Source organism: Eupeodes corollae, chromosome X (assembly GCF_945859685.1).
Source record: "Eupeodes corollae chromosome X, idEupCoro1.1, whole genome shotgun sequence".
NCBI lineage: Eukaryota > Metazoa > Arthropoda > Insecta > Diptera > Syrphidae > Eupeodes > Eupeodes corollae.
The window spans coordinates 6,180,386-6,205,058 of NC_079150.1; the positions used below are offsets into that span (position 1 = coordinate 6,180,386).

Here is a 24,673-nt window from a genome sequence, read left to right on the forward strand (position 1 = left end):
GCAATTAATCGCATGATTTGATGTGTGTGTCAAATTCACGTTTTAGCCTGCAGCCAAACCAGAAAAAAGTACGATTTCTTCGTATGAAGTGTCTCTGATATAAATCCACCATGCCTATTTGCGGCTTGTCTAGAATTTTAAAGCGAACAGCTAACTAAGGAGTCAATGTGTGCGAGAATTGTTCGCAAAAAACTCAGGATGTCGTTCTATGTATGTGATTGATGTTTTTTTCACCACCAAGTAGAATAATAGAAATAATTGGTATTTGGAGGGTAACACGTACGAAAATATATATCTTGATATAGAGGGTTTGTGATCTTAATGCAGTGTTTTTGTTTATTATCTTTATATAAGTATTTTGGATCATCATCATCATAATAGTTCCTTCTATTCATTATATCACATGCCGAACCCATTTTTCTGTATTCGGTCAGCGGCCATATTGAATTTTTTAATGAAGAAGTACACAACAAGTATTCTCGTTGTCATTCACTTTAGTTTCTCTGCTAGCATTGTACGTTCGGTGTGCCTTTAAAAAGGAATTAAGACTTGAAAAAAAAAGAAATAAAACGGTTTTAACGATTTCAAGCAAGAAATCAAAATTATTTGTTGTCAAACATTGGAAAATTTGAGAAAAGCATTTTCCACCCGAAAATTTGGGAACTTTACTTCAATAATAATCATAACCTAAAAGAACTGAAAACAAATAAGGGTAATAAAAGAGTATCTAAAAACTGCCTTTTTGTGTGACATCAGAAGAAAATTATAAACATCTTTGCAATAGTATTGTTTCGTTTATTTTGCAAGAAAAAACACAAACTACCATTCGTGTGTGAATTTATTTTTAAGTTTCCTTTTTCTATAGTTGTCTCATTTTTCTAGTATTTAGTTCAAATTCAAAATTGTTCCTTCAAATAGTGGTAATATATCATACAAAAATATTGTGTGGCAGTGTATCGAATTGAAAAGAAAATAAGTATTGTTCGTACCCTTCGAGTTAAGTGTTTTTTTAATTGTCCTCAACACTTTGATTTAAGATAACTAACAAATAACGATAACATAAATTCAGGAACCAGAAATAGTTGATTTGCGTATCTTTAATAAATCAAGTAAGTAGTATGTGGAATATTTTATCTTTCCTTACTCCTTCATATATCGAGAACATCGTGGTGCAGTCAAGTGTTTCAATTAGGTGAAAAAATGTGACCAGTTAGCGACAGGGACAGGAACACACGGTTTGTTCCTAATGAAGAAATATTGTTTTTTAACTAACATTGGTGTTATGCTTCATTTATACACGAGTGACAAAGAGCCATCACTTCGTTTATTAAATCTTTCCTTGCACAAACAACATTTCTGTTAAGTGACGTGGCATTTAGTCATTCATGTAAATGAGGCAGTACTCAATGATGCCGTTATTTTTGAATGGATAAAATGCCTTTCCTGACCGCGTTTCAAGTCAGGAACAGTTCTGGAATCTTTATATCTCGGCTAGCATGCCTTGGAACATATGAGTGAAGTAAATGTGAAGGATAAAGCGTATTGGTCAAGTTGGAAAGAAAGAGAGCAATCTAGCTCTTGGTAACAAACATTATTTTACTATGTAGTAGTCCAAAGTTTTTATATATAGCAAATTTGTATTTCTTTTTCTGAAAGTTTTCGTAAAAAGGAATCGAGATGTATAACGTTCCAAGGTATTATTTCCCTTCATAAATTTTTAGTTTTCAATTATGTTAATTACTTTGAATCACATTAATTGTTCTTGATAGAGGATTGCAAATATACAGGAAGTCTGAATAAAATAAAATAAAAAAAACGATCGTTGTTGTTTGCAATTTTTATATGCAAAGTATTAATAATTTTTCGATATACTTGCTTCTTTCTATTCCTTTTATGGTTCAAGAGTAGAATATATGTCGTCTATGCTTTGTTACTCCCTCTAATAATATGCTAGTTTTGTTCTGTTCTTTATGGCTTTTACTTTTACTCAAGAGGTTAGGTAAGGTGTAAATATTAAAATGAAGAAACAAATATTTATTATCTTCTATAGAAGATATTAAAAGCCTTATAATTAAATGTTGTATTTCGTTTTCTTTTTGCTTTTATTGAATTTTTGGCCAGTTCATATATTGAAACAAATTGAAGAATGTTGCTTCAACAATTTGTTTGCTTGTTGTCTATTGAGTTGTTAATTTATTTCGCCACATGGATTGGTTAAACAAATTAGTGTTGCCACACCAATATTTCTAAGACTGCATTCGGCTCACAAAACATTCAAAACTTCACTGCAAAATCTATGCAAAACTTTACATTTTCTTTGATTATGACTAAACATATAAGCAATATAGGTATTCATGTTTTCAACGATTGCGAAGACAACATAATACATTTTTAGGTACTTCACTGGAAGATACAAGTTTTCGCAATTTGTGTTAAAGAAAAAGGGTTCTACTAATAGTTTTCCTTCTGATATCATTGCGAACTTATTTTTTGAATGCAATTAAAAAATATAACTCTAGAAAAGCTGCTCATAAATTTAAATACATATACATATATGTATAGATATTAAAATATTGGCAAGATAATTTTTAAAGTTTGTTGATTTGTTTGCAACGTCCTGCTCATAGAAATTTAAGAGAATGCAAAAACTGAATCTACCAGACATCTTATGTATGCGTTAGTAGTAATTATAAGTAAGATCGTGTCAAATATTTTACACTCTACGGAAACGTTGATTAGGAGTGTAAACCGTATAAATTGCTTACTTTTGGTTTCTTTAATCTCCGATAATCCACTAACAAATAAATTGTTTTATAAAATCCAAATGCTTCATGTAAATTTTATGTTGACACTGGTGTCACTGACCGGACCGGTATTGTTTTTGATTACCTTTGTGTACGCCGTATTCGGTATGGATGTTCTTATTGTGTAGACAATAAAAACATAAAATTTGAAGCGTGTCTAATGTTCAATTTCAATAATGAAACAAATTAATTTGTTAGAAACTCTTATGGTAAATAGACATATTTTCAACAAAAAAGATTAAGATCATCTTTAACAAATTTACAGAATTGTTCTTACAAATCCGTTTATCAAAAGATACGCATATTTAACATATAAATAATTATAAGATTTACTGTCCATCTGGGTTTTCTTAAATTCCTTAAATCTAAAAGGAAATGTCGTCGGACGCCGAAATACAACAATTCAATATAGAAATAGTACTACTCTTTATAGCACCGTCAAATTTGAAATGGCAGCACTTGCCACAGCTATTTTAATTCCATAGTGTGCTTTTTCTTGTTTTTCTTTTTTCCTGCCACACGATAATATTAATTTTGTGTGTGCTGAAGTAATAACTAGTACCGAATATATTATATCTTTAATTATAATCTTGTTTCTTGAGCTTTTCGATGAGATTTCATATTTAACTCACATACAAAAAAGTTATACCTTAATTTTTTTTTAAATTGATTGGAATGGTTTGACTGTATTTATTTTAATTTCTTTCATTCTTTTTTGAAGTAGACCAAAGGGAGTTAGAAAACATTGCATAATATTTTTCTAAATTATTTGTGCGAAGGAAAGTAAGATTTGTATTACTCACTTCAAAGATTATAGAGGCAATGTATTAAAAAACGATAAAAAAGAAAAGTGTCGTGCTCATAAAAAAAAAATAATTTCGAAATCGAAGTCTTGTTTATATTTATCGAACTGTCTTATTTTAATATACAAAAAAATTACATACACAATACACAAAGTTCTCTTCATTCATAATGATATGATGTTTTATTTTTCTTAAATTCTAGAGAGAAAATGACAGATTCAATGAAGTTTGGACCAGAATGGCTACGTAATATGGCAACTGATATGACAAGCAATCAAGGTGGTTCTGGAGGTGGTAGTGGAGTTGGTGGTGGAAGTAGTTCATCAACTTCATCATCATCGTCAACAAATTCAAACAATAATGGCACAAACAATAGTTATCAGTTTGGAGGACAGACGCACAATCAGAACCAATCGCAGCAGCAGCAACAACAACAAAACCATCAACTGCAACAAGTTCGTGGATTATTTCCAGAATTTCGATATGGGCGAGAGGAAATGCTTTCCTTGTTCAACAAAAATTGCTCCATGCCAGAAATTTTACCATCGTTTAAAAATTTGTTCATCGAAAAGGTTCAATATCCGTTAGCTCTTACTCCAAGTACGGAAGAGGAGATATTTACTTCAGTTGCACCAACTCCAACGGTAATTTTTTCAATGTTTACACTTGCTTAGACTTAGATAGGTAGAAGTAATCGATCCTTGTTAAATGCATATCTTATATATGTTGATATTTTCCCACACTTCGTTAATATCAACTGTGGAACAATTAAAAACAATAAGTGCTACACTATTAAGAGGAACGGTAGCTTATTCTTATCGAAGCTATCACTCTGCTTTTTTTCTAAGTGTAACATTTACTTTGCAAATTCTAATAATTCTGATAAAATTAACCTTGCTCAGTAATCAATAAGTACAGCTTCGAGCAGTGAAATAGTAGTGATTTTTCAAGTATATTCAATTTGAAATTAAATGTGTTATTAATCTATGTTATTTTAGTTTTATATTATATTTATCTTTATATGAATAAACTCCGTAACATGCGTAGATAATGTTTCACATAAAAATAATTGGTAAAAGTTAAATATTTTTTATTTTTTTGTACAAAAAATTTGTTTGTACAAAAAAAAATTTATAATTTTACGGAGTTTGGAAAATATCTCCCTTCCGCCTTTTTGTCTTTTAAATTTCACGGCAATGTACAAAGCGCTAGAGCTCGTATCTGGCAATACTGTGTATATATATATACAAAACGACGTTATTTGTGATATTTGGATATTGCGTTCAACAGTTATAGACGTGTAATAATTGAGTTTACTTACGCCGAAATTCGCTAGAGAAACGTTCCGTGACGTTAATTGTGTTTTGGGGGATGTTAATCTTTCACTTTAAACCGCGGAGGAATGTTTTTGACGATTCAGTGCTTGTGAAAACGACACCATGGATAGGCCAGCCGGCGAAAGAACGGTGACGACAAATACCGATCAAATCATGGAAAACATTGAGTTAGTTCGGCATGCGGCATCTCGTGACATCGCCCAAGAGATGGAAGTTAGTCACGAAACCATTTTAAACCATCTGCAGAAGGCTGGATAAGGTCGGTGAATCGTCCCAAACAGTGGCCAAGCCGGGATTGACGGTCAGGAAGGTTTTGCTGTGTGTTTGGTGATATTGGAAGGGAATTATCCACTATGAGCTGCTCCCATATGGCCAGACGCTTAATTCTACCATCTACTCCGAAAACTGTTCCTCTTGAACCAGTCGAACTGCCAGAAGCTTTCAGAATTAGCTAACGGGAAGGGTGTAGTGTTCCACCAGGACGACGCCAGGCCACACACTTCGTTGATGACTCATCAGAAACTACGGGAGCTCGGATAGGAGGTTTTATCACACCCACCGTTTAGCCCGGACATAGCGCTAAGTGATTACCACCTGTTCCTGTCCATGGCGAACGCCCTTAGAGCTGGAAAGTTGAACTTAAAAGAGGCTTGTGAAAAGTGTCTGTCCGAGTTCTTTCCAAATAAGGAGGGTGGCTTCTACTAGGCGGGTATTATGAAGTTGTCGTCTAGATGGAAAGGTATCGAACCTAACGGCGAATATTTTAACTAAATCCGACCACTAATACTTTTAATAAAGCATTGAATAAAGAGTAAAAAAGCGGAAGGGAGATATTTTCCAACCTTTTATATAATATAAAAACAGAAAATAATACAATAATTTACAAATCACTGCTGTACATATAGAAGATATTAGGAACTTAACTTCGTTTATTCAGGCCGAATTTACAAATGTAACGAAAATTAGATAAACAAAATAAATAAAAACACATTGATCAGATATAATTTATCGCACATTCTGACTTCATAAAATCAATCCTTTTGGATTAATTTCCACTTTCCAACAAAGTTCCTTTAATAAAAGGTTTTTTTTTTTATTGCAGCTAGAGGCATAGTAGAGCTAATGTGAATTGCCTTAAATTTATCATTTTTAGTTTTTTCTATCAATAAGAGGGGTATTCTATGTTATTGTTTATTAACCACATAAGCAATCCCTTAGAACTAGTGTTATAATAACCGTAATATATATAGACAAAAAATAAGTAAAATTATTATTATTAATTATCATAACGTAAAAGTTTTTTATTAGTATTAGATTTGAAATACTTTACACTCCAACCTAAAACTCATAAATTATGGTTATTAAATGTTAAAGGCTAATTGAACATTACGCAAAAATATTTATTTCATTTATATGTTTTTAAAATAAAAAATTATTAACATTATTAAATGGTCTACCATAGTAGGCCAGGTGTATAAATTATGGCGCGCGTACTCCAGTGTTAATGTAAAATAAGTATTATTTAATCCTAAATTATCTTGAAGGTACATGTTAACTTTGCATCTAACAGTTTGTAAATGTAACTTTAAGTTTCTTCACAAACGTAATTATACTGATACTTATGCAGCTGTTGCTCGTTGCTAATCCGTTATTTTTGTTTGATGTTGCTATATTTAAAAAAAATGAGTGATAATTAAAGTTATAATTTAGTTTACAATTAACCATTTTATTTTATCCGAAAGCAAATACTTTCCAATATCTATAATTTGGTCGTGTTATTGTAAGATTTCAGATGATTGCATTTGAGAGGTCTACAAATTATGTTTTATTCTTGAAAGGCTATACAGTCTCTACCGAAAAAGTCGGTCATTATTGAAGTTATTAATAAAGCAATAAAATAATTTTTAACGCAAACCTGGTATATATTTATAAGCAACTTACTATCTAAAATCTGAAAAACTTCAACCGAACGTTAAGAAAGTTTTTATTTCTTTTTAAATTGTAAACGTTTTTTTCACTACATGTACGAATTCGATCATCAACTTCAACCAGTTATGATTTCTTCTTGATACTTTTGTGATTTAATTTTACTTAACTTTTCAATACTAAAAAATTGATGTGAAATGTTTATGCATTTACAAACTGCAGTTAAGACTGTAAAAACTAAAATGTGTTGAAGAAACACTATCGAATGGTCCTTCATTGTATGTGTATGGTTTAATGTATAATTTTAGTATAGTTCTTAGCTCGAAGTCGTTTATTTATCCGTGCACGATTTTAAGTTTGGAGTACTTTCTAAGCTCTCCAACCCAAAATAATGAGTGTAAATTAATTATTTTCCACAAGTAATTGAACTTTTTAGCCCGTAAAGCAAACGTAATTGCAGTCTTAAGAATAATTCAACTTTTATTTGTTTATTTCTTTGATGCAAACATTCACATCTAATAACAATAGCAATTTAAAATTCAAATTAATTGTATGGAATATGTAAGGTCACTGTACCTTTAGCGTTAACTTGTCCGATACCAATTTCCTTAACTGCTGTATATTGATTTGCATCCAAATTTTCTATTCTAAGCTCTTACAACATATTCTGTGCACCTTGTTTACCTTTTAGGTTTATGTACATATGTCTAATTTGTATGTTTTCCAAATTCGCCTACAGTTTATATGCCGAATTCGAACGGCTAATTTGAGAAAGCACTTTTTCATGACAAGAGTTACTCTTGGAGAATTTGTCAATTCCTCGCAAGAGGCAGTACCCGTGAAAAGACTTTAGATGGCATAGGCAGGGATCGAACCCAAGACCTCTGGCATGACAGTCCAACGCACTAACCATCATGTCACGGGTACTATATTTTTGGTACCCTGTCTTTAATTATATTTTTTTGTAGATAGGAATGAAAGATTATGGAATTTGTTTTCTTGTAAGTTGTTCAGTATTTTTAAATAGATGAATAGTATTGTTTCAAACGAGGGAAACAAGTTTGTTTAGATTTATTGATTATGTAAATTACTCAGGCTATCTATCTATACCTTACTACATAAATTGTACCCACTTATTGTATTGATTTAAGAACTTTGATACAATTTCCCTCCAATACTTACTTTATGTTTAAAAAAAATTACTATTTTATATTATTTTTAATTATTATGAGATTTTTTCTCTCCGAACTTCTAAGTCATGAAAGCAAAGAAAACATTTATTTTGTAATGAAACTGCAAACTACTCTGTCCAGAACGGTAAAAAATACTTTAGTCAAAATTTAGAGGCACATCAGCGCTATTTTATATTTTGTATTACTTATTGATGTTTTGTGTCAGAACTTCCAAATTATTTAAGCAATAAATGTGAATTTTCTTTAGGCAAACTGTTTTCATATAATCTAGCCCAATCTATAACGTTAGAGATTCGCGCCAAACGGGAACGCTTAAAATTTTTCGTACATATACAATAAATGAAATAAATAAAATAAAATATCTTATGCATGAAAAGTAGTAGACAATTGAAAAACCAATTCAAATTAAGGTGTTATTATGACTACTTTGGGAAGTGGATCAAATCGAATTTTTGTGTTTATTGCTTAAATTTTGTTTGGAGTCAAACCATAATACAACTAGCCTGGCTCGTCTTTCTTCGAAGTGTGCTACTTGATAAAGTAGAAGGAATGACGAAACAAAATTTATTTTTTCTTAGGTGAATTTGTATACATATATGCAGATACTATTATATTTCATTAGTAAATCGGTAAAGTGAAAGATTTATTTTCCTAATTTTGGAAATATTTTTTTAATGAAAGGCTCATACATCCTGAGCATAGCCTCATTTTTTTATTTTCTCTAAGATGTTTAAATATGTAATCATTATAGCAATATTTGTAACACCGTTATAAGAGAACTACGTCAATAGAATTTGTACTTACTGTTTATTTTTGTAAAGATGTCTCTTTCCCGTTTCTTAGCCAAAATGTCTTGGTGCACGCAAAGAATTTCCTTCTCTAGAAAACTCAAACAGAAATATATTCCTTCCATCCACTCTTGAATATTATTTGTTGTTGTTGGTTGTTTCAATCATCTTTTTTTCTAGTAGACATTTTGAGAAAAGAATTATGATTCGAATGAGTGTTGTAAGTTCACGTTCAATTTGCTTCGTTTTGTGTGTATGTTTATGCTTAAGCTCATCCGTTAGAAGTTTGTCTTATTTAAAGAACAGAAATTTGCAAAAAAAATTAGAATTAGTGCATACTCAAAGGGTTTTGAATACCTTTAATATGCTAGAAACACAGTGCGATGTTTAGGGAAAAAGGAAGGGGTTGGAAAAGAGATGTCGGTCTACCTTGGTTTTGAATGATTTAACATTGCAATGACAAGGCACTCCATATTCGCCTAGTACGGCTTAGCAACGAATTTCTGCACATCACAGTACGACCGAAGTTTAACTCAAGGGTAAAATGGAGGGCATTCTTTAAAGTAGTCGCTCTTCGGTTGAAATGTTTTAGAGAATGAATGCAAGTGGCTACTAGAGTTTATGCTATTTGCGATAAAAGGACCCTATCAAATGCTTTTAAAATATCGAGTGCAATAATTTTCATTTATCAAAAATGATGTAAAGATTGTTTCTACTGTTCGTTGAGATGAACCATAAGATCACAAGTTGGACTAGCTACGCAAGCTATACTGGCGGTCATTGATACGCTTTCTTTCTTCGAAATATTTCTTGAGATCATTCTTGTCATTCGGATGTGGGAAAACCGCAGCGTGTGATAAGCTCAATAAGTTCTGTAGAATTCAATGCATCGAAAAGAAGTGTTTGAACCCTTCTGAACTGGCTATAATTTAAAAAGCCTGTATTCGTCATAAACATATCTGGCAGGTGTACGACTAACCCACTTGAGTCTTTTTCGCAGAATTCAAAAGAGAGCTTTTAAAATGATAGTTGCCTCTTGCCTGACTTAAATGTTTGTTTCGCTTGAGCACCATCGTAAGGTTGATAGGGACACTCCTGCTGTATTGAAGGCGCATGTTCTTTACGTTTTTTATTTATTTTTACTTTCGACATTTAGGAAATAAACGGTAAGTTTTGCATTCGTAAAAAATTTCGAACTTGAGATTTTAATCAAACATGACATTGCGATGGTAGAGAAGTCGAAAAAAGTAGGTCCTCTGATTCCGTCCGTCTTCTGTCCTGGCCCCTACAGCCTAAAGTATTGGGTCGATTGACTTTAAATTTAAAAATAAAATAAGGACCCTTTTCCAATTTTTTTTAAAGACTTAAAATAACAGACTTATAATTTTCTCAGAAACAACACGCCGATAGATTATTTTTTTGATTTCGCCGAGTTTTTGTTTCTAATTTTGACATTTTGAATGTAAAAAAATTTTTTTGTGTTGCTCAAGAAGGGTACCCCCATAGAACTGTTATTTTGTTTTAAGTTTTTTTTTTTTAAGAACTAATGAACCGAGTTTAATGTAAATTGTTTTTTAAATGTAATTGTTTTTATTTTTGATTTTTTTAATAAAACACTAAACATTTTTTTCGAAATTCGATATATTGAAAATGGGTCATTATCTTTTAAAAATTTGAGATGTACGCGACAAAAGTAGAGCGACAGTGACAGCAAAAGAGTCGAAATTATTAGAATTTACTACCGAAATTCGGAGTCAGTGGCCTCAACGTTTAGAGAGCTACAACAATTGAGCGTCTAGTGGAAACATTTGAATCCACAGGCACAGTACAAAAAGAAGTGCCCGTAGTGTCGAGAATATTGCTGCCGCTGAGGCTTCAGTTGCAGAAATACCAATTGTGTCTCACACGTTGTTCTCAAGCGTTGGGCATCTCTGTGACGTCGTTGTAGCGAATTTTACGAAAAGATCTTGGCTTCCATTCTTACAAGATTAAATTGACGCAAGAACTGAAGCCTCTTGACTACCAGAAGTGTCGTATGTGCGTGAATTGGGCTGAGACAACTTGAAAATGATTCGGATTTTCATCGAAAAATCATACTCAGCGATGAGGCTCATTTCTGGCTGAATGGCTTCGTATTGGTCAGGCAGCAATCCACACGTGCTTCATGAGTCATCATTGCATCTCGAAAGAATTACGGTTTATTGTGGTTTATGGGTAGGCGGCGTCATTGGACCGTATTTCTTCCGTGATGATCAAGACCGGCGCGTAGCTGTGAATGGGGATCGCTACCGTTTAATGATAACCGATTTTGTTTGGCCCAATTTGATGATATGGACTTGGAAGACATTTTGTTCCAACAGGACAAGTCACACTGCGAATGTCACAATCAATTTATTGTAAACCAAGTTTGGAGAACTACAGTGCAATGACTTAAGCGAACGGACATCTCGCAAAGTGGCCAAGTCGCTTGGCCGCTCCGGTCGCCCTATTTGACGCCGTTAGACTTTTTCCTGTGGGGTTACGTCAAGTCTATGGTCTATGCCAACAAGCCAGCGACGATTCATGAACTTCGTACGAATATCGAACTTGAAATTGCAACAGTATCGGCTGCTTCATGCTTAAAAACCGTCGAAAATTGGGTTCAGCGAAAGAAAATCTAGTTTCATACATAATTGCATCGCACTTTCTTTCATTAATATCCAAAACCTTTTTTGTTAAAAAAAAAACTTTTGTAGCGCTCTTATTGAAAATTACAAAATGTTATATATGCAAAATTAATTTGAAAAAAAAATGCTCTACAATTTTGAAATAATATTTATTTTATTTGTTACAAAATAATTGATAAATATTTATTATTTGCAAGGAAACAATCACAAGAAAGATAAACAACAAATGAAGATAGAGAAAGGCCCTTCTAGCTATCGCTAGTTAATTGTTGATTATGTATTTTATTTTATATTTCATGAAATGTTAAAAAGTTTGTTTTTGAAATTGGTCCGATAAAATTCGATATGGTACGATTTAAATTGCACTGATAGAAACTTATTCAAAACGAAATTTCGATGAATCAGAATGCTTATTTGGAGAAATTTGTTGCAATGTCCTTATTTTTATTACGATTCACCGCGAACCTCATAATTAGGCCCCCGGGTAACATGACACTTACAATGGTCAATAAGAGCAATTTTCAACCTTAGTCCATTCGACTTAGTCCATCTCTTTTGAGATATCACCTTTTAAAAAATATTTCGTAAGACTTTTTGAGGTCATGAAAAATCCATAAATAGTTTTTCTTTGAAAAAAATGAATGACGATTTCTAAATTTACAAGGCCATTAATTTCGTTGCTGTGGTAGTCCTAATCAACCATAAAGTTGTAAAGAATTTGAAGAAAGAACTGTAACTGATGTTGCAAGGCCTGTTAATCATAAAATATAATCTAAATAAGCAATTGAACATCTCATACAACTCACAATTTATTTTTTAGTTGCATAAAATGTATGTTCTTAGTAGATACCAATATTAATATTTGTTTATTACCATTTATTTAATAAAAAATAATAGTTAGATATAGTCAAAGGTGCGATAAACAAATTATTATAAATAAAGAATTCAAATTATAAGTTCTAAAGCTTTAAGTAAAATGTATATTTTTTGAATTTGTATTTAACAAATACTGTTTTGAACTTGAATTATGTTATTTAAAATATAACTGTTTGCAGCAGCGTCCACAGTGGTTACAACGTAGTCCAGTCGCATTTAATGTTGCAACGCGAGGTACTGGACGCGGTGGATCTGTAGATCGAGGACGTATGCGAGGAAAATCAATTTATCATCCCATATTTCCACGACCAACACCAATGTTTGAAGATGAAACTCGGAACCTAAAGGTAACAAAAGCTTTCTATTTTATTGAAAGGTCTTAAATTTTTCCCACGTAAGCCTGAAAGAGGATGGACCGAACGAAATGGAAGCGCTGGTGATGGATCTTCAGTTGGTGTTCCGGATTGGAGTATTTCGCCGTCATCATCACCAAGAAAAGATTTCTCCAGTCATCCTACGAGAAATCTTGAAAATTGGCGTCGCAGTCGGCATGAAGAAGATGGCAGTGTGGGCTTGGGCGGCAACAGTGGATCTAATATTAGTGGTAACGCTAATAGTGGGCTTACAAGCGGAAGTAGCGCTGGTGCAGATGGGTGGCGAGGGTCAGGCACGAACAATTTTGGGAATAATCGTTGGGGTGAGTTTAAGATACCTGTTACAAATTTTAGTAAAAATCGATTATTAAAACGTATCTCTTCTTTTTGATAATTTCATTAAGGCCGTTCAACAAGTTGGAGAGATGATGATGGAGGAAGTGGTGTTGTTGATGGTAATGCTTATAACATACCACCAATGCAAAGATCCTATTCGACAATTGGAACAACCGAACGAACTTATTTTTCGGGTCTGTCAAAAAGTTCTTCATTAACATCCGCAACTTGTGGAGGAGCGGGCGGTGGTAGCAATCTTACTGCCGATAGCTCTAAAGCAAATAGCCGCCATAACCATCAAAGTTCTAACATCAATCATCAATGGGACACTGAGGATATGCTCCCCGAATGGGCAATGGAAAATCCCACCGATAGCGGAGGGACATTTGATGCCAGTGGAGCTTTTCATGGTTCCGTAGATGAGGAAGATGATAAACGTCGTCTACGTGGCGAGGGTGGTGGTCTAGGAAGTGGTTGCTCATCGACTACTTCCAGTTCCTCCGAATCCAATCAAAATAAATCAAATAGAAATGAGCGAAATAAAAAGGGTTCAGATAAAAAACAAGTTCGTTTAGAGCAACAGCAACATGTCGATGGAGCCGAAATTTCGAATAATAAAGATTTCAAAGAACGCGAAATCATTGAACAACAACGAACATTCAATGATGATAATCCAAACAACCAATCTGTCGAATTTCACTCTAATAAGGAAATTAATTCAACTTCAAATATATTGGAAATTAGCAGTGGTGGAGGCGAAGAAAATTTATCTGAAACTCCATCATCACCGTCCCAACTTATAACCCAAAATACTTCCACACCAAACTCAACTGCGAACACTTCTTCATTGCAACAATCATCGCATAAGATACCACTAACTGAGTTGTCCGATCGAATGCAGGAAGTTGCGGATGATATGGTTGAAAAGTTGATCATGGACGACGACAACGATTCGACTCAGTCAAATGACCAAAAAGTTTTAAAAAGCTCGACGAATAGTTCTACTGTTGCTCCAGCTGTGGTGATGCCGCAGAACGTTACAGAGCTTTCTTCGGCACAAGTGGCACCAAATGCTTCAAAAGTAGCTGCTACTATGTATAAAAATCCACCCCAAAAAATCAAACCGATGTTCCTTCCCGTAGTTGATCCAATGCTACAACAGCACCATTTAAAGCAGCAAGTAACTACAGCGTCGACAATAAATGTTCCCCCACCTGGAAATCGACTGATGCCACCACCCATTACAAAACCCAACAACGAGCTGTGGTATTATCGTGATCCACAATCGAAAGTACAAGGACCGTTTACAGCGATGGAGATGATTGAGTGGTATCGGGCAGGATACTTTGATGAGAATTTGTACGTGCGACGCATGTGTGATACCAGATTCGCAGCACTCGGCGATTTGATCAAAGTTTGTGGTCAAATGCCATTCCAATCATCACATTTGATTCCACCATTACAGTCAACGGAAATGCCCTCTATGACTAATACTATTCCAATAATGCCAATCCCACCTCATGATCCCGCTGTGCATCATCAGAATCAAAACGAGTCTGCTTCGAATACCAACCTAGTCAATAGCCCGAATACCAGTGATCTGAAAGGCAGTGTTACAGCAACTGCCGATGCCCTTAGTTGTGCTGTTAAAAATATGATTAATCCCATGGATATGTCACAAATGTTAAATGTCCATTTTCAAATGCTCCAAGAGCAGTATATTCGACATCAGGAGATGGTTGTGTTAGCTGAATTCTCGACCAAAGAATCATTTAATCGCCTTCCGCCCAACGAGAGAACTGGAATTGTAAGACAGAAAGTTCATATGCTTGGATTGCCAGAGCATTTAACGAGTTTTACTGGACTAAGTAATTCCCTGGCATCTTTGAATCCTACTGCCGGAAATCAATTGTATGATGTTATTGCAGAATGTTCAAAGAAGGATTCTTACGGGATTTCTCCACTTGATGCGCAATTGCAACAATTCCAACAGCAACATATACAACACCAGCAGCAACAACAGCAGTTACATCAGCAGCAATTGCAAAAGCAGCAGCAACAAGCACAAACCTTCCAAGAGCAGGATGATTACCTTCAACAACAACAACAACACCAACATCAACAACAACACCAACAACAGCAACAACAAACACAACAACAACACCAACAACAAAACCAACACCAACAACAAAACCAACAACAACACCAACAACAACACCAACAACAACACCAACAACAGCATCAACAACAACACCACCCACAACAACAACACCACCAACAACAACAACACCACCACCCACAACAACACCAACAACAACAGCAACAAGAAAAACAACAAGAAAAACAACAGCAACAACACCAAGATCAGCAAGAACAGCATCAAGAACAACAACGACAAGAACAACAACAACGACAACAACATCAACAAGAACAAGAGCAAGAACAACAACTACTACACCACCAAACACAACAAGAGCAGCAACAAACACAACAACAACATTTACTACAGCTGCAACTACAACAGCAACAACAAAAACTACCACTCCAGCAACTACAACACCAAAAACAAAAACAGCACCAACAACAGCCGCAATTTCAGAATGTTTCCTACCACGGGGCTTATACTCCAGTTGATACAGCTGTAAACACATCTCCTGGCGAAGAACAACTTAACGCCGATATCTTGAATGAATTGAATTTACGCATGATGTTACGTCAAGGAAGCCTCCGAACCGTTGGCGGGATTCAAGCTCCACTTCCTACACCAAATGATTTCGGGTCGGAAATGCTCTCTCGTGGAGGTCCGCAAGTAATGGCAGGTTCAGTCGTTAATATGGTTCCGCAATGGCCTCAGCACATGATGCCACACGGTCAAATTCCGCAGCAACCAATTCAACTGCAGCAACAACAGTCGGCAGCACAGCGGCAATTAAAACCAGTTGTCGCAAACCAGTGGCCTATTATGGCAAATTCAGTAGCACCACCTCAACATCAGCTCCAAGGTGCAGTATTAGGTAATAAGCAACCTGTTACATTGTGGACTAATGCTGATCCTGGCAATCAGCAACAACTCATTTTACAGCAGCACCACTCTAAGGTTGAAAACAATTTTGTGACAATGCAGCCAAAACAGTCTTTGCAACAATCCCTAACACAGCCACAGCCGCCACAACAAGATGGAAACAGCAACATAACCATGGCAAACACCAAGGATAGGCAAATATTAGTGGAAGAAAATTCTAATGCTAATGTTGCTGTTACAGCGATTTCTTCGACAGTACGGCATATGATTGATGAGATTAAAGTAGAGAATATCAAAAATAATAAAAATACCGAGAAGTTGAAGACAGCTCATCAAGAGGACATTCTTAATAATACTAAGCTGCAACAACAACCGCAACAACAACAACAGCACCACCAGCAACAACAACATCAATTACAACAACAACAACAGCACCAGCAACAACAGCAGCAATCACCACAACAACAAGAACCACCACCACCTACACAACAACAACAACCACCACAACAACAAAAACAAAAACAGCAACAACAAAAACAACATCTACCACAACAGCAACATCATCATCAACAAGAACAACTAGCATTAATTGTAAGTGGTGGCAATCAAGTAACTAGCCCCCAGAACAACAACAACAAACGCAATAGTAAACAGCAAAAATCAAACAGTGACAAAGTTATTGATTCTTCAAACAAAAATAAGCAATTGCAGGCCTCACAGGTAATTGTCGTTACTGATGAAGACCGACGACGCGAAGCTACCGAAGAGAAACGCAAACAAAAGGAAGAGAGAAAACGCCAACAGCAGGAAGATGAGAAAAAGCGATTACAGCTGGTAGAAGAGGAGAAACGCCGTCAAGTCACTGAAGAGAAAGAGCGCCAGAAGGAAATTTACGCTCATCGCCGTAAAGCAATGCTTAGCAACTCTGGTAGTGGATCGAACTCTAACATAGCCGGTAACGGAAAGCAAACTGGAGTTTCAAGTAGCAGCACAATGACAAAACAGGAACGAATTCAAACATCTGTAGCTCCATGGTCGACTAACACCCATGCCACAAATGCTTCAGGCCCCGGGCCAAGCCTAGCTGAAATTCAAAAGGCAGAACGACGAGAAAGACGTGCCGATCAGCAGCGCTTAATGGAGTTAATGGACAAGCAAATGCGTATAGCCGCATCAGCAGAATCATCAGACAACTTACTTACGTGGAATGCAGCACCAGTTGCTGTTAAGTCACTTGCTGAAATACAAGCAGAAGAAGCGAAACGTTTAGCTTCTGATCAAGTTGCAAATGCTGAGTTGCAACGTCGCAGGGAACAGGAACAGACCACTGCAACAGCTACTAATAACGTTTCCTCTTCGAATCCATTTGCTATGATTTGGAGTTCTAAGGTTTGGGGTGCAAACAATAGCACTTCAGGCTTCTGGGAAGAACCGGTTAAGTTTGCTACTACCACTACGGTACCATCTACAGGGACTCCAGCTACTTCCGTTACTATTGCTAAAATTGTTGGTCAGAATTCGTCAAGCAAACAAAACGTCCCCAATACTTCTGCTTCTACAAATACATCATCAGTACCGGCAATTGGTGGTGGGCGAAATCTTAGCAAAAGCCAAACTCTTTCAAGCGTGGTCAATTCATCAACTAATTGGACAAATGTAAGCATTTCTAATAATTCGGGCGGCAATAACAATTCAAAGCAACAAAATGTTTCGATTAAGCTACATGGTGGTAATATAAATGCAAACGATAAAGGCAAAACAAAGAGTTCTAGCAAAATTATTTCCGGATCAGCTACCTCGTCCAGTATACCGTCTTCTTCGTCACCATCACAATGTACTGTTTCATCGTCCAATGATGCCAATAATCATGTAAACAAGCACGATGACCTTCGGAGTGAATTCAATGGATGGTGTATAAAGACGCTTAATGCCATGAATACCAAAGTAGATGGTATGTAAATCTATTTAAATCTTTTAAATTTAAAAATTATAAATGAGTTAGGGATCATTTATATGCCGTTATATTTATCATCGCTAGATTAGTTTCAGTTGCACGAAGAACAAGCATTGAAAAATTTGGAACATAATATAAATCCGATCGCGTTTTAGCATACTATCATAGAAGTTATTAATTATGTAATATTATATATATTCTGGATTTTTATTCATGTGATAAACTTTTTGGCGACTCAAAGAACTGTGACGTGTTACCTTAAAGTTCAAGTTACTAAAACAAGCTCACAAAAGTCGTTGCTTCTTAAATTTCTGAATAGAATAATGTGCGAAGTATTTCTTTGTAAGAAAAATGTTTAAGCTTGTAGGGGCCATTCAGCTCAAGGATGGTCTTATCGATTACTTTCTACTTTCCATTATCGTAGCACGAGTATCCTTCTAAAATCTGAACAAATTTAATGAACTCCCCAAAAAATAAATCACTGAAACAAAAAACTGGGAAGAAATGTGAAAATTAACCATTTTTGCGTGTGGTTTATTTTTATATTTATAGCTTAAGCGAACTATGAAATAAACCTAACATAGAAATTCTAAAATTGCGATAATTATTATTTATTATCACATATCTATAAAATAAAAAAAGGCGAGCTGCGGTAAATGAAAGTTGAGCTGAGTTGAACATGTATTACATGAAATGTTTTTCATTCTCTTTTAAAAACAATTTTAAGATTTTGGTTTAATTGTATTACAAAAATCGGTATGAAAGAATATAATATCACTGGAAATTGTGTGCTCCAAAAATTCGGGGATTGCATTATCCAAAAAGGATACTTCAGCAAAGTTGTGGCATGTAGCACACTCCAATAATGGTTACAAAAAAATGGACTCAGATGAAAAAATATTTCTATACAGAAAATTAGGAACCAAAACTAAAGACAAATTATTAAGTTAACTTTGGAAGTGGGTACTTTTACTTTCGCTCCTTATCACTTGGTTAATTAGTTCTAGCGTTGAACTTTTCATTATAGTTCAACTTAATTATTTTCTTAATTAAGAAAAGTTTGTAAGTTTGAACATAGTTAAATTTGATAGTTACCAAAAGTAATTAATTCTATTTTCATAAGAATTTTCTTTACTAATTTACTCATTTGCCTTCATGAATAATAAAATCCGACGTAACACCAGCAAATTCCAAAACCCTGGTAGGGATTTCTGTTAAAGCTACTGACGTTTGTTTATAATAACGTCCTCCACACTTTAACAAATTGTGTGCAGACTCATTCATTAGCATGATTAAACTCCAGAAATTCTAATCATGAACGCTTTGGCTTATAAATATGTACAAAATCTCAATATAACGTGAAGGTAATGTTCCGTTGGAAATTTTTATTATTACATTATGCATGTTTGTTCTTTTATTAATACGTTTTTCGAAACTCTGGAAACCTAAATCTTGTTTTGTATTTGGTGTAAAATTCAATGATTATGTAAAATATTATAATGAGCATTGTTGGTGGCCCTACATTTTCTTTGTGCATAAATGATTTTGAACTACGAATTTTCGAAAACATGTTATTTTTTAATACTTTGTATTTTTCAGTTCCAACTTTTGTCACTTTTCTTCAAGACTTGGAATCACCTTTTGAAGTAAAGGATTATGTTCGAATGTATTTAGGTACGTTTGCATTTTAATTTTTCATCAATAATTTATTTTTTATTTTTTCAAGGTGAGAACAAAGAATTTGCTGAATTTGCTAAACAATTTTTAGAACGAAGGAGCAAATATAAAAATTTGCAGCGAGCACAAAATGCACATATTGATGACATGTGTAAGCCAGCACCGGCAATCAATCCGTCCGGTAATGACTCTTTTGATAATAAGGTAATTAGTTTTTGGTTTGCTTGGTTGGTTTGACTGGATTATAGGGATTTTTGAATCAGATGAGTGGAGATTCAGTATTCATTGACAAAGAGAGTGAAAGTTAATTATCCAGAGAATAAGAAAACGAGAGAGAAAGTTAAGTATTGAGAGCATCAGAAAAGAGTGAACAAGAAAGAGAGTTGCATGAAGAGCGAGAGAGATGAATAAATATAGAGGGACAGAATGTGTTCAGGAGAGAGTGAGGCAAAAGATCGAGTAAGAGAGAATGAAAGAAGTTGCGAACGTTGAAGAAAAAAATTACTAATCCAGTTAGTGAGAAAAAAGGGATACTAAAAACGCCAAGACAAATAAAGGAGTATAATATGCCCTCATAGTGTGTTATTACACTCAGACTTTATGTAAGCTGCGTGTTACGCATATTTTCTTTTGCAGACTCATCCCGTCAATGTCGCAATATTACACTCGGATGTTTTTCGGTCGCGTTTTTGTGACACTTCTCTTTTATTGTTTGTTCCCATCCACTAAGTGAAATTTTGGAAATAAATAAAGGATTTTTTGGATACCACAGCCGTGATAATTGACATCATGGCTACGAATAATAGTTCCGATGAAGAAATGTTGTTAGATGTGTTAGACCTTTGTGAGGATGCTTTAAAAATTTCCAAGCAAAAGAAAAAAAGGGATTGGATTAAAATCTGGAGATAAAATAGATCTGAAATTCGGATCTTTCACTTTATTGAAGGTGATGAAGACAATTTTGACCTGCTTTTGACCAGCAGAAAAGTTGGCTGTCACTTTGTTTTTACGGGTTAAACATTTAAACCATTCCTTTATTTTAATTAATTTGGTTATAAGGTCTTTGCTCCACTTGAAATTGTCCACGGCATATTTCTTGTTTACTCGGAAACACAAGAAACAATAATAAAGCAACATCAAAAAACAAAGAAAGGCAAGAAAAAGAAACGTCTGAAACCATCCAAGACAATCCTGAACCCACAACTCTGCGGGTTGAGACTTTTTAAAGTATTTCTATTTCATCTACTTTCTCTTTCGCACTTATTCGCTTCTTTCTAAAAACGTCGTGAGTGTAATAACACTAAGTCCTGTATTACACAGCGCATTAATCGGCTATATTGTTTTGAAGTGTCATTCGGTGATGCGCGCATTATTACACGAAGACTTTTCGAATGACAGATATCTTTTATTTCTACTTTCGTTGCTCGCTCGGTGTATACAACCCACGATTGCCACATTGACCATTATTTAGAACGAGGTGAATCGAATCGAACATTTGTTTGTAAAACTGAATTGGAAAATCGAGTTTTTGGTGTGTGAAGTCTTGCTTGTGTGCGTGCGATAAGTTTTTTTTCCTCTTGTTTGTTCTAAACTGAATTTAATAGTAGTATTTTTGATTATAAGCTGAATTTAATTTGCCGCTCGTCTTTGCGTTAAGAGCATTGTTATAAAATTTGAAAGTTATTCACGTAGCAGCAAGCGCACACAAATAAATCCCAAATGTCATTTCGATTACATTTCAATTCGATTCAGTGCCGCCATATACTTGGATCGAAATCTCAATTCGATTCGATTCCTCGATCTCCTCTTTTCGAGTTCTTATTTTGGACCAGTCTACTGATTATTATTATTCTGAAATACTTAACGTTTTAATTTTAGTTCATGCCATTTCTGAGAAAGTGGGAGAATACTACACCTTAAACTGTTCTTGCGAATTTTAACAAAATTCCAATTTTCTTCTTCGTATGTATTTCAAGTTCCACCCTTACAGAATTTCATCATACTATAATTTCTAAATGAAAGGTAACAGTTCCAATTTAAGTAGGTTAATACCTCGCGCTAGTATACAAAATGTAAGTTACCGATATTTTATTTTGTATATCCCGCATATTTCACCTTTTTCTACACATAAGTTAGAAGTGCTCTACATAGTGCCTCCATATTCTGATGCAAATATAAAACGCCAAAATATTAGAACTTTGTTGTATTGCGAATCACTTAATAAGCCACAATATTTGTTTAAAATAATAATATTAAGCGAAAAGCCGACCTTAACTTTTTAGATAGTTCTTTTGTTTATTTTCTTTGGCCTATAGTAGCACGGACTGTTTTTATTAATATTTTGGGCATTGCGGTTAACTCTATCTTAAGATTTTATAAATTCCTGTGAGAACAAAAGAGAACCTGATACACGAATGTCATTGCGGTCCCTAGTTTTTTTTAAATTACTTGCAAACACTAAAGAGGTTATTCCTATCTTTAGTTTGTTTAAAGTTTCGAATACAGTACAATCATTAGGAAAATAGAAAAGGATTTAAGAGGAAACAAGCAAATTTTGCTAGAATTCCTTACTATTTAAAGCAATTATTATGATTCTAATTTCTTAAGCGCTTCACAGTGAAAAAAATCTTGGGTGACACCAGGATTCAACCCAGATCTCTGGGATGATAGAGATAACGCTACGAATGCTACAAACATAAGATAACTGTTTTAAATCAAATGGGTGTTATGACAACGTTTTGAAGTTTCGTAACAGAACTTATGGTGGGACTAAGTTAGGTTAAAGTCCGTGATTGAGAAGAACATGCTTAGGCCAGTTTAATGGCCCATTGTGATACCACATGAATATTGAGGCATTCTTTTAGGCTTAATGAAACCAGATTGTGTCCCTTACGAAACGTGAGAGGTTGATTATGTTAATATGATTTAGATTGTTATAAAAGAATTCTCCTAGGTAATTCTTCCTTTTGTGAGCTAGAGCAGAGTACAGTACAGCAGTACAGTGAAGGTGAAGAACTTTTTCCTCCTTTTCCTCATTCATACAGCTTCTGCAAAGTCAGAATACGCCTAGCCGCATGGCGTGTTCATATAAAACAGTGCCCGGTTACAACACCTGCTGCCTGGTTATGACAGCGATTTTCGAGCTTATATGCGATCTATTTAGAGATAACAAGCACCTTGATCGCTTTAACTCTACTGTAGGCCACTGACTAAGCTTCGGTTCCCATCAATCACCGAAATAAAGCATCAGTGAGCGTGGTTAATATAAAGATGGGGACCGTCTCGAAACCTACCGCTTGCTGTTGTCATGTGTTCTTTCTCTTCTGTCCTTCTGTCTTGTATTGATGTCTTGTGTTGTTATCACCTTACATAGTCTAGTCGCTCAAGGTGCTGTGTTTTCTACTCTGGACATTTATGTACGCTTACCATCATGCCACGGGTACTCCATCCCTGACAACAGTTCTCGCACACAGGAATGGTTGAGAGTTGTCAGTCACTAGACCCTAGTTCTCAAACGGACTGTTGCGCCACCCAATTTATTTTTTTTATTTTTATCTGAGAAAATACGGATATCAGATTTTGATATCACGTTTTCTTTAAGCCAGGACAAGACATCTATGGCGGGACTAGGTATGTACATAACTGATAACAAATGTTTGAAAATTGGGTGAATATCACGTCGCCTGAGTGTATAATCTCAGGCTACCAACTTTTGTCTTCAAAGACATGAACTTCTATCGTAATTAAGAATTTCATCGCTGTTCTTTAAAAATGAGTCCACTAAAATATGTCACTTCGTGTTACCGATCAAATAAATAATAATATGAAACACAAGTGTCAGTGATCGTAGTAAGATGGACACAAATATTTACTAGTTGGAACATTTTTGCGTCTTCCACCGTATAGGGGCATCAATGAAAATGTCAAGTGACTAGTATCGCTTAAAATTAATAAGTGATGTTCGGTTATATATCCTTATTTTTAAAATATCAAAACCAACCAAGAATAATAAATCTATAAAGCTCTAATTTCGTCTGAATTATTATTTTAATAAACCGAAAATAGTGAAATAGTGTTTGAAGTGGGCGTGTTGAATTTCTGGAATTAAACTAAAGTTATATTATTCAAAAGTATGAATGTGAGAAAAGCATTACCGTTATCAATCATATTTCAAATTATGAAACAGTAAATGCTAAGAGTGAATGTGAATTTTTGCTGCTTTTTTCGTTTTTGTTTAGTTGTAGATGTTTCATGTGTTCCACTGTTGTTTTTCATTTTTTACAATGCGTATTAACTAAACTTCCTTGTAGATAAAGTAGAAGTAGTCATTTTTAACACAAACCGCACGCAGAATCATTAGCGAAAATAAATTAAAAATGACAAAAAAAACAACAACATTTTAATCTTAAATTTGCAGGGAAAACAGAAAAAAATAAAAAAAAGTAAAATGACCAAACTGGATGCTCGTATTCTCGGATTTTCAGTTACAGCCGCGGAAGGCCGAATTAATGTTGGAGATCGTGATTATGGAGATAATCCCTAAACTAAAAAATAATAACAAAAAACTAATATATAATATATACAAAAATTAATATTATTGAAACCCTCATACTCAATGATAATTATTAAAAACAATGAATATGTAAAACATGCAAATAAAGAAATTCCTCTTTAAGTTAATTAAACATTAAATACATACAATATATTTATATGTAAATATATATATACATATGTATGTATACGCTTCCATCAAAATATGTATATCTATACATTAAATGATTGCAGCAACATAAAACAAAAACTTTATAAATAATGAATCAAATGATTTTTTTATTATAATTATGATTTATTAAATATTACTATTGTCCTCATTATTATTGAAATAAAAATCGTTGAATAAAGTAAATATAATTGAAA

At 34.3% G+C, this 24,673-nt stretch overlaps 1 protein-coding gene across 6 annotated transcripts; it reads left to right on the forward strand.

Moving 5' to 3' along the window:
- The first annotated feature begins 406 nt into the window (after positions 1-406).
- Positions 407-24,673, forward strand: LOC129953371 (GIGYF family protein Gyf). 6 transcript variants are annotated; one of them, XM_056066512.1, is made up of 8 exons: positions 407-1,109; positions 3,810-4,251; positions 12,573-12,740; positions 12,793-13,090; positions 13,172-18,076; positions 19,679-19,753; positions 19,806-19,960; positions 24,174-24,673. In XM_056066512.1, the coding sequence occupies exons 2-8, from the start codon at positions 3,817-3,819 to the stop codon at positions 24,297-24,299; spliced, it is 6,162 nt and encodes a 2,053-aa protein (XP_055922487.1). In that variant the 5' UTR covers positions 407-1,109; positions 3,810-3,816; the 3' UTR covers positions 24,300-24,673. The 6 variants fall into 6 exon arrangements, with proteins under 6 accessions (XP_055922487.1, XP_055922489.1, XP_055922485.1 ...); XM_056066514.1 differs by having other exon boundaries at positions 407-712; XM_056066510.1 differs by lacking the exon at positions 407-1,109 and adding an exon at positions 1,663-1,694.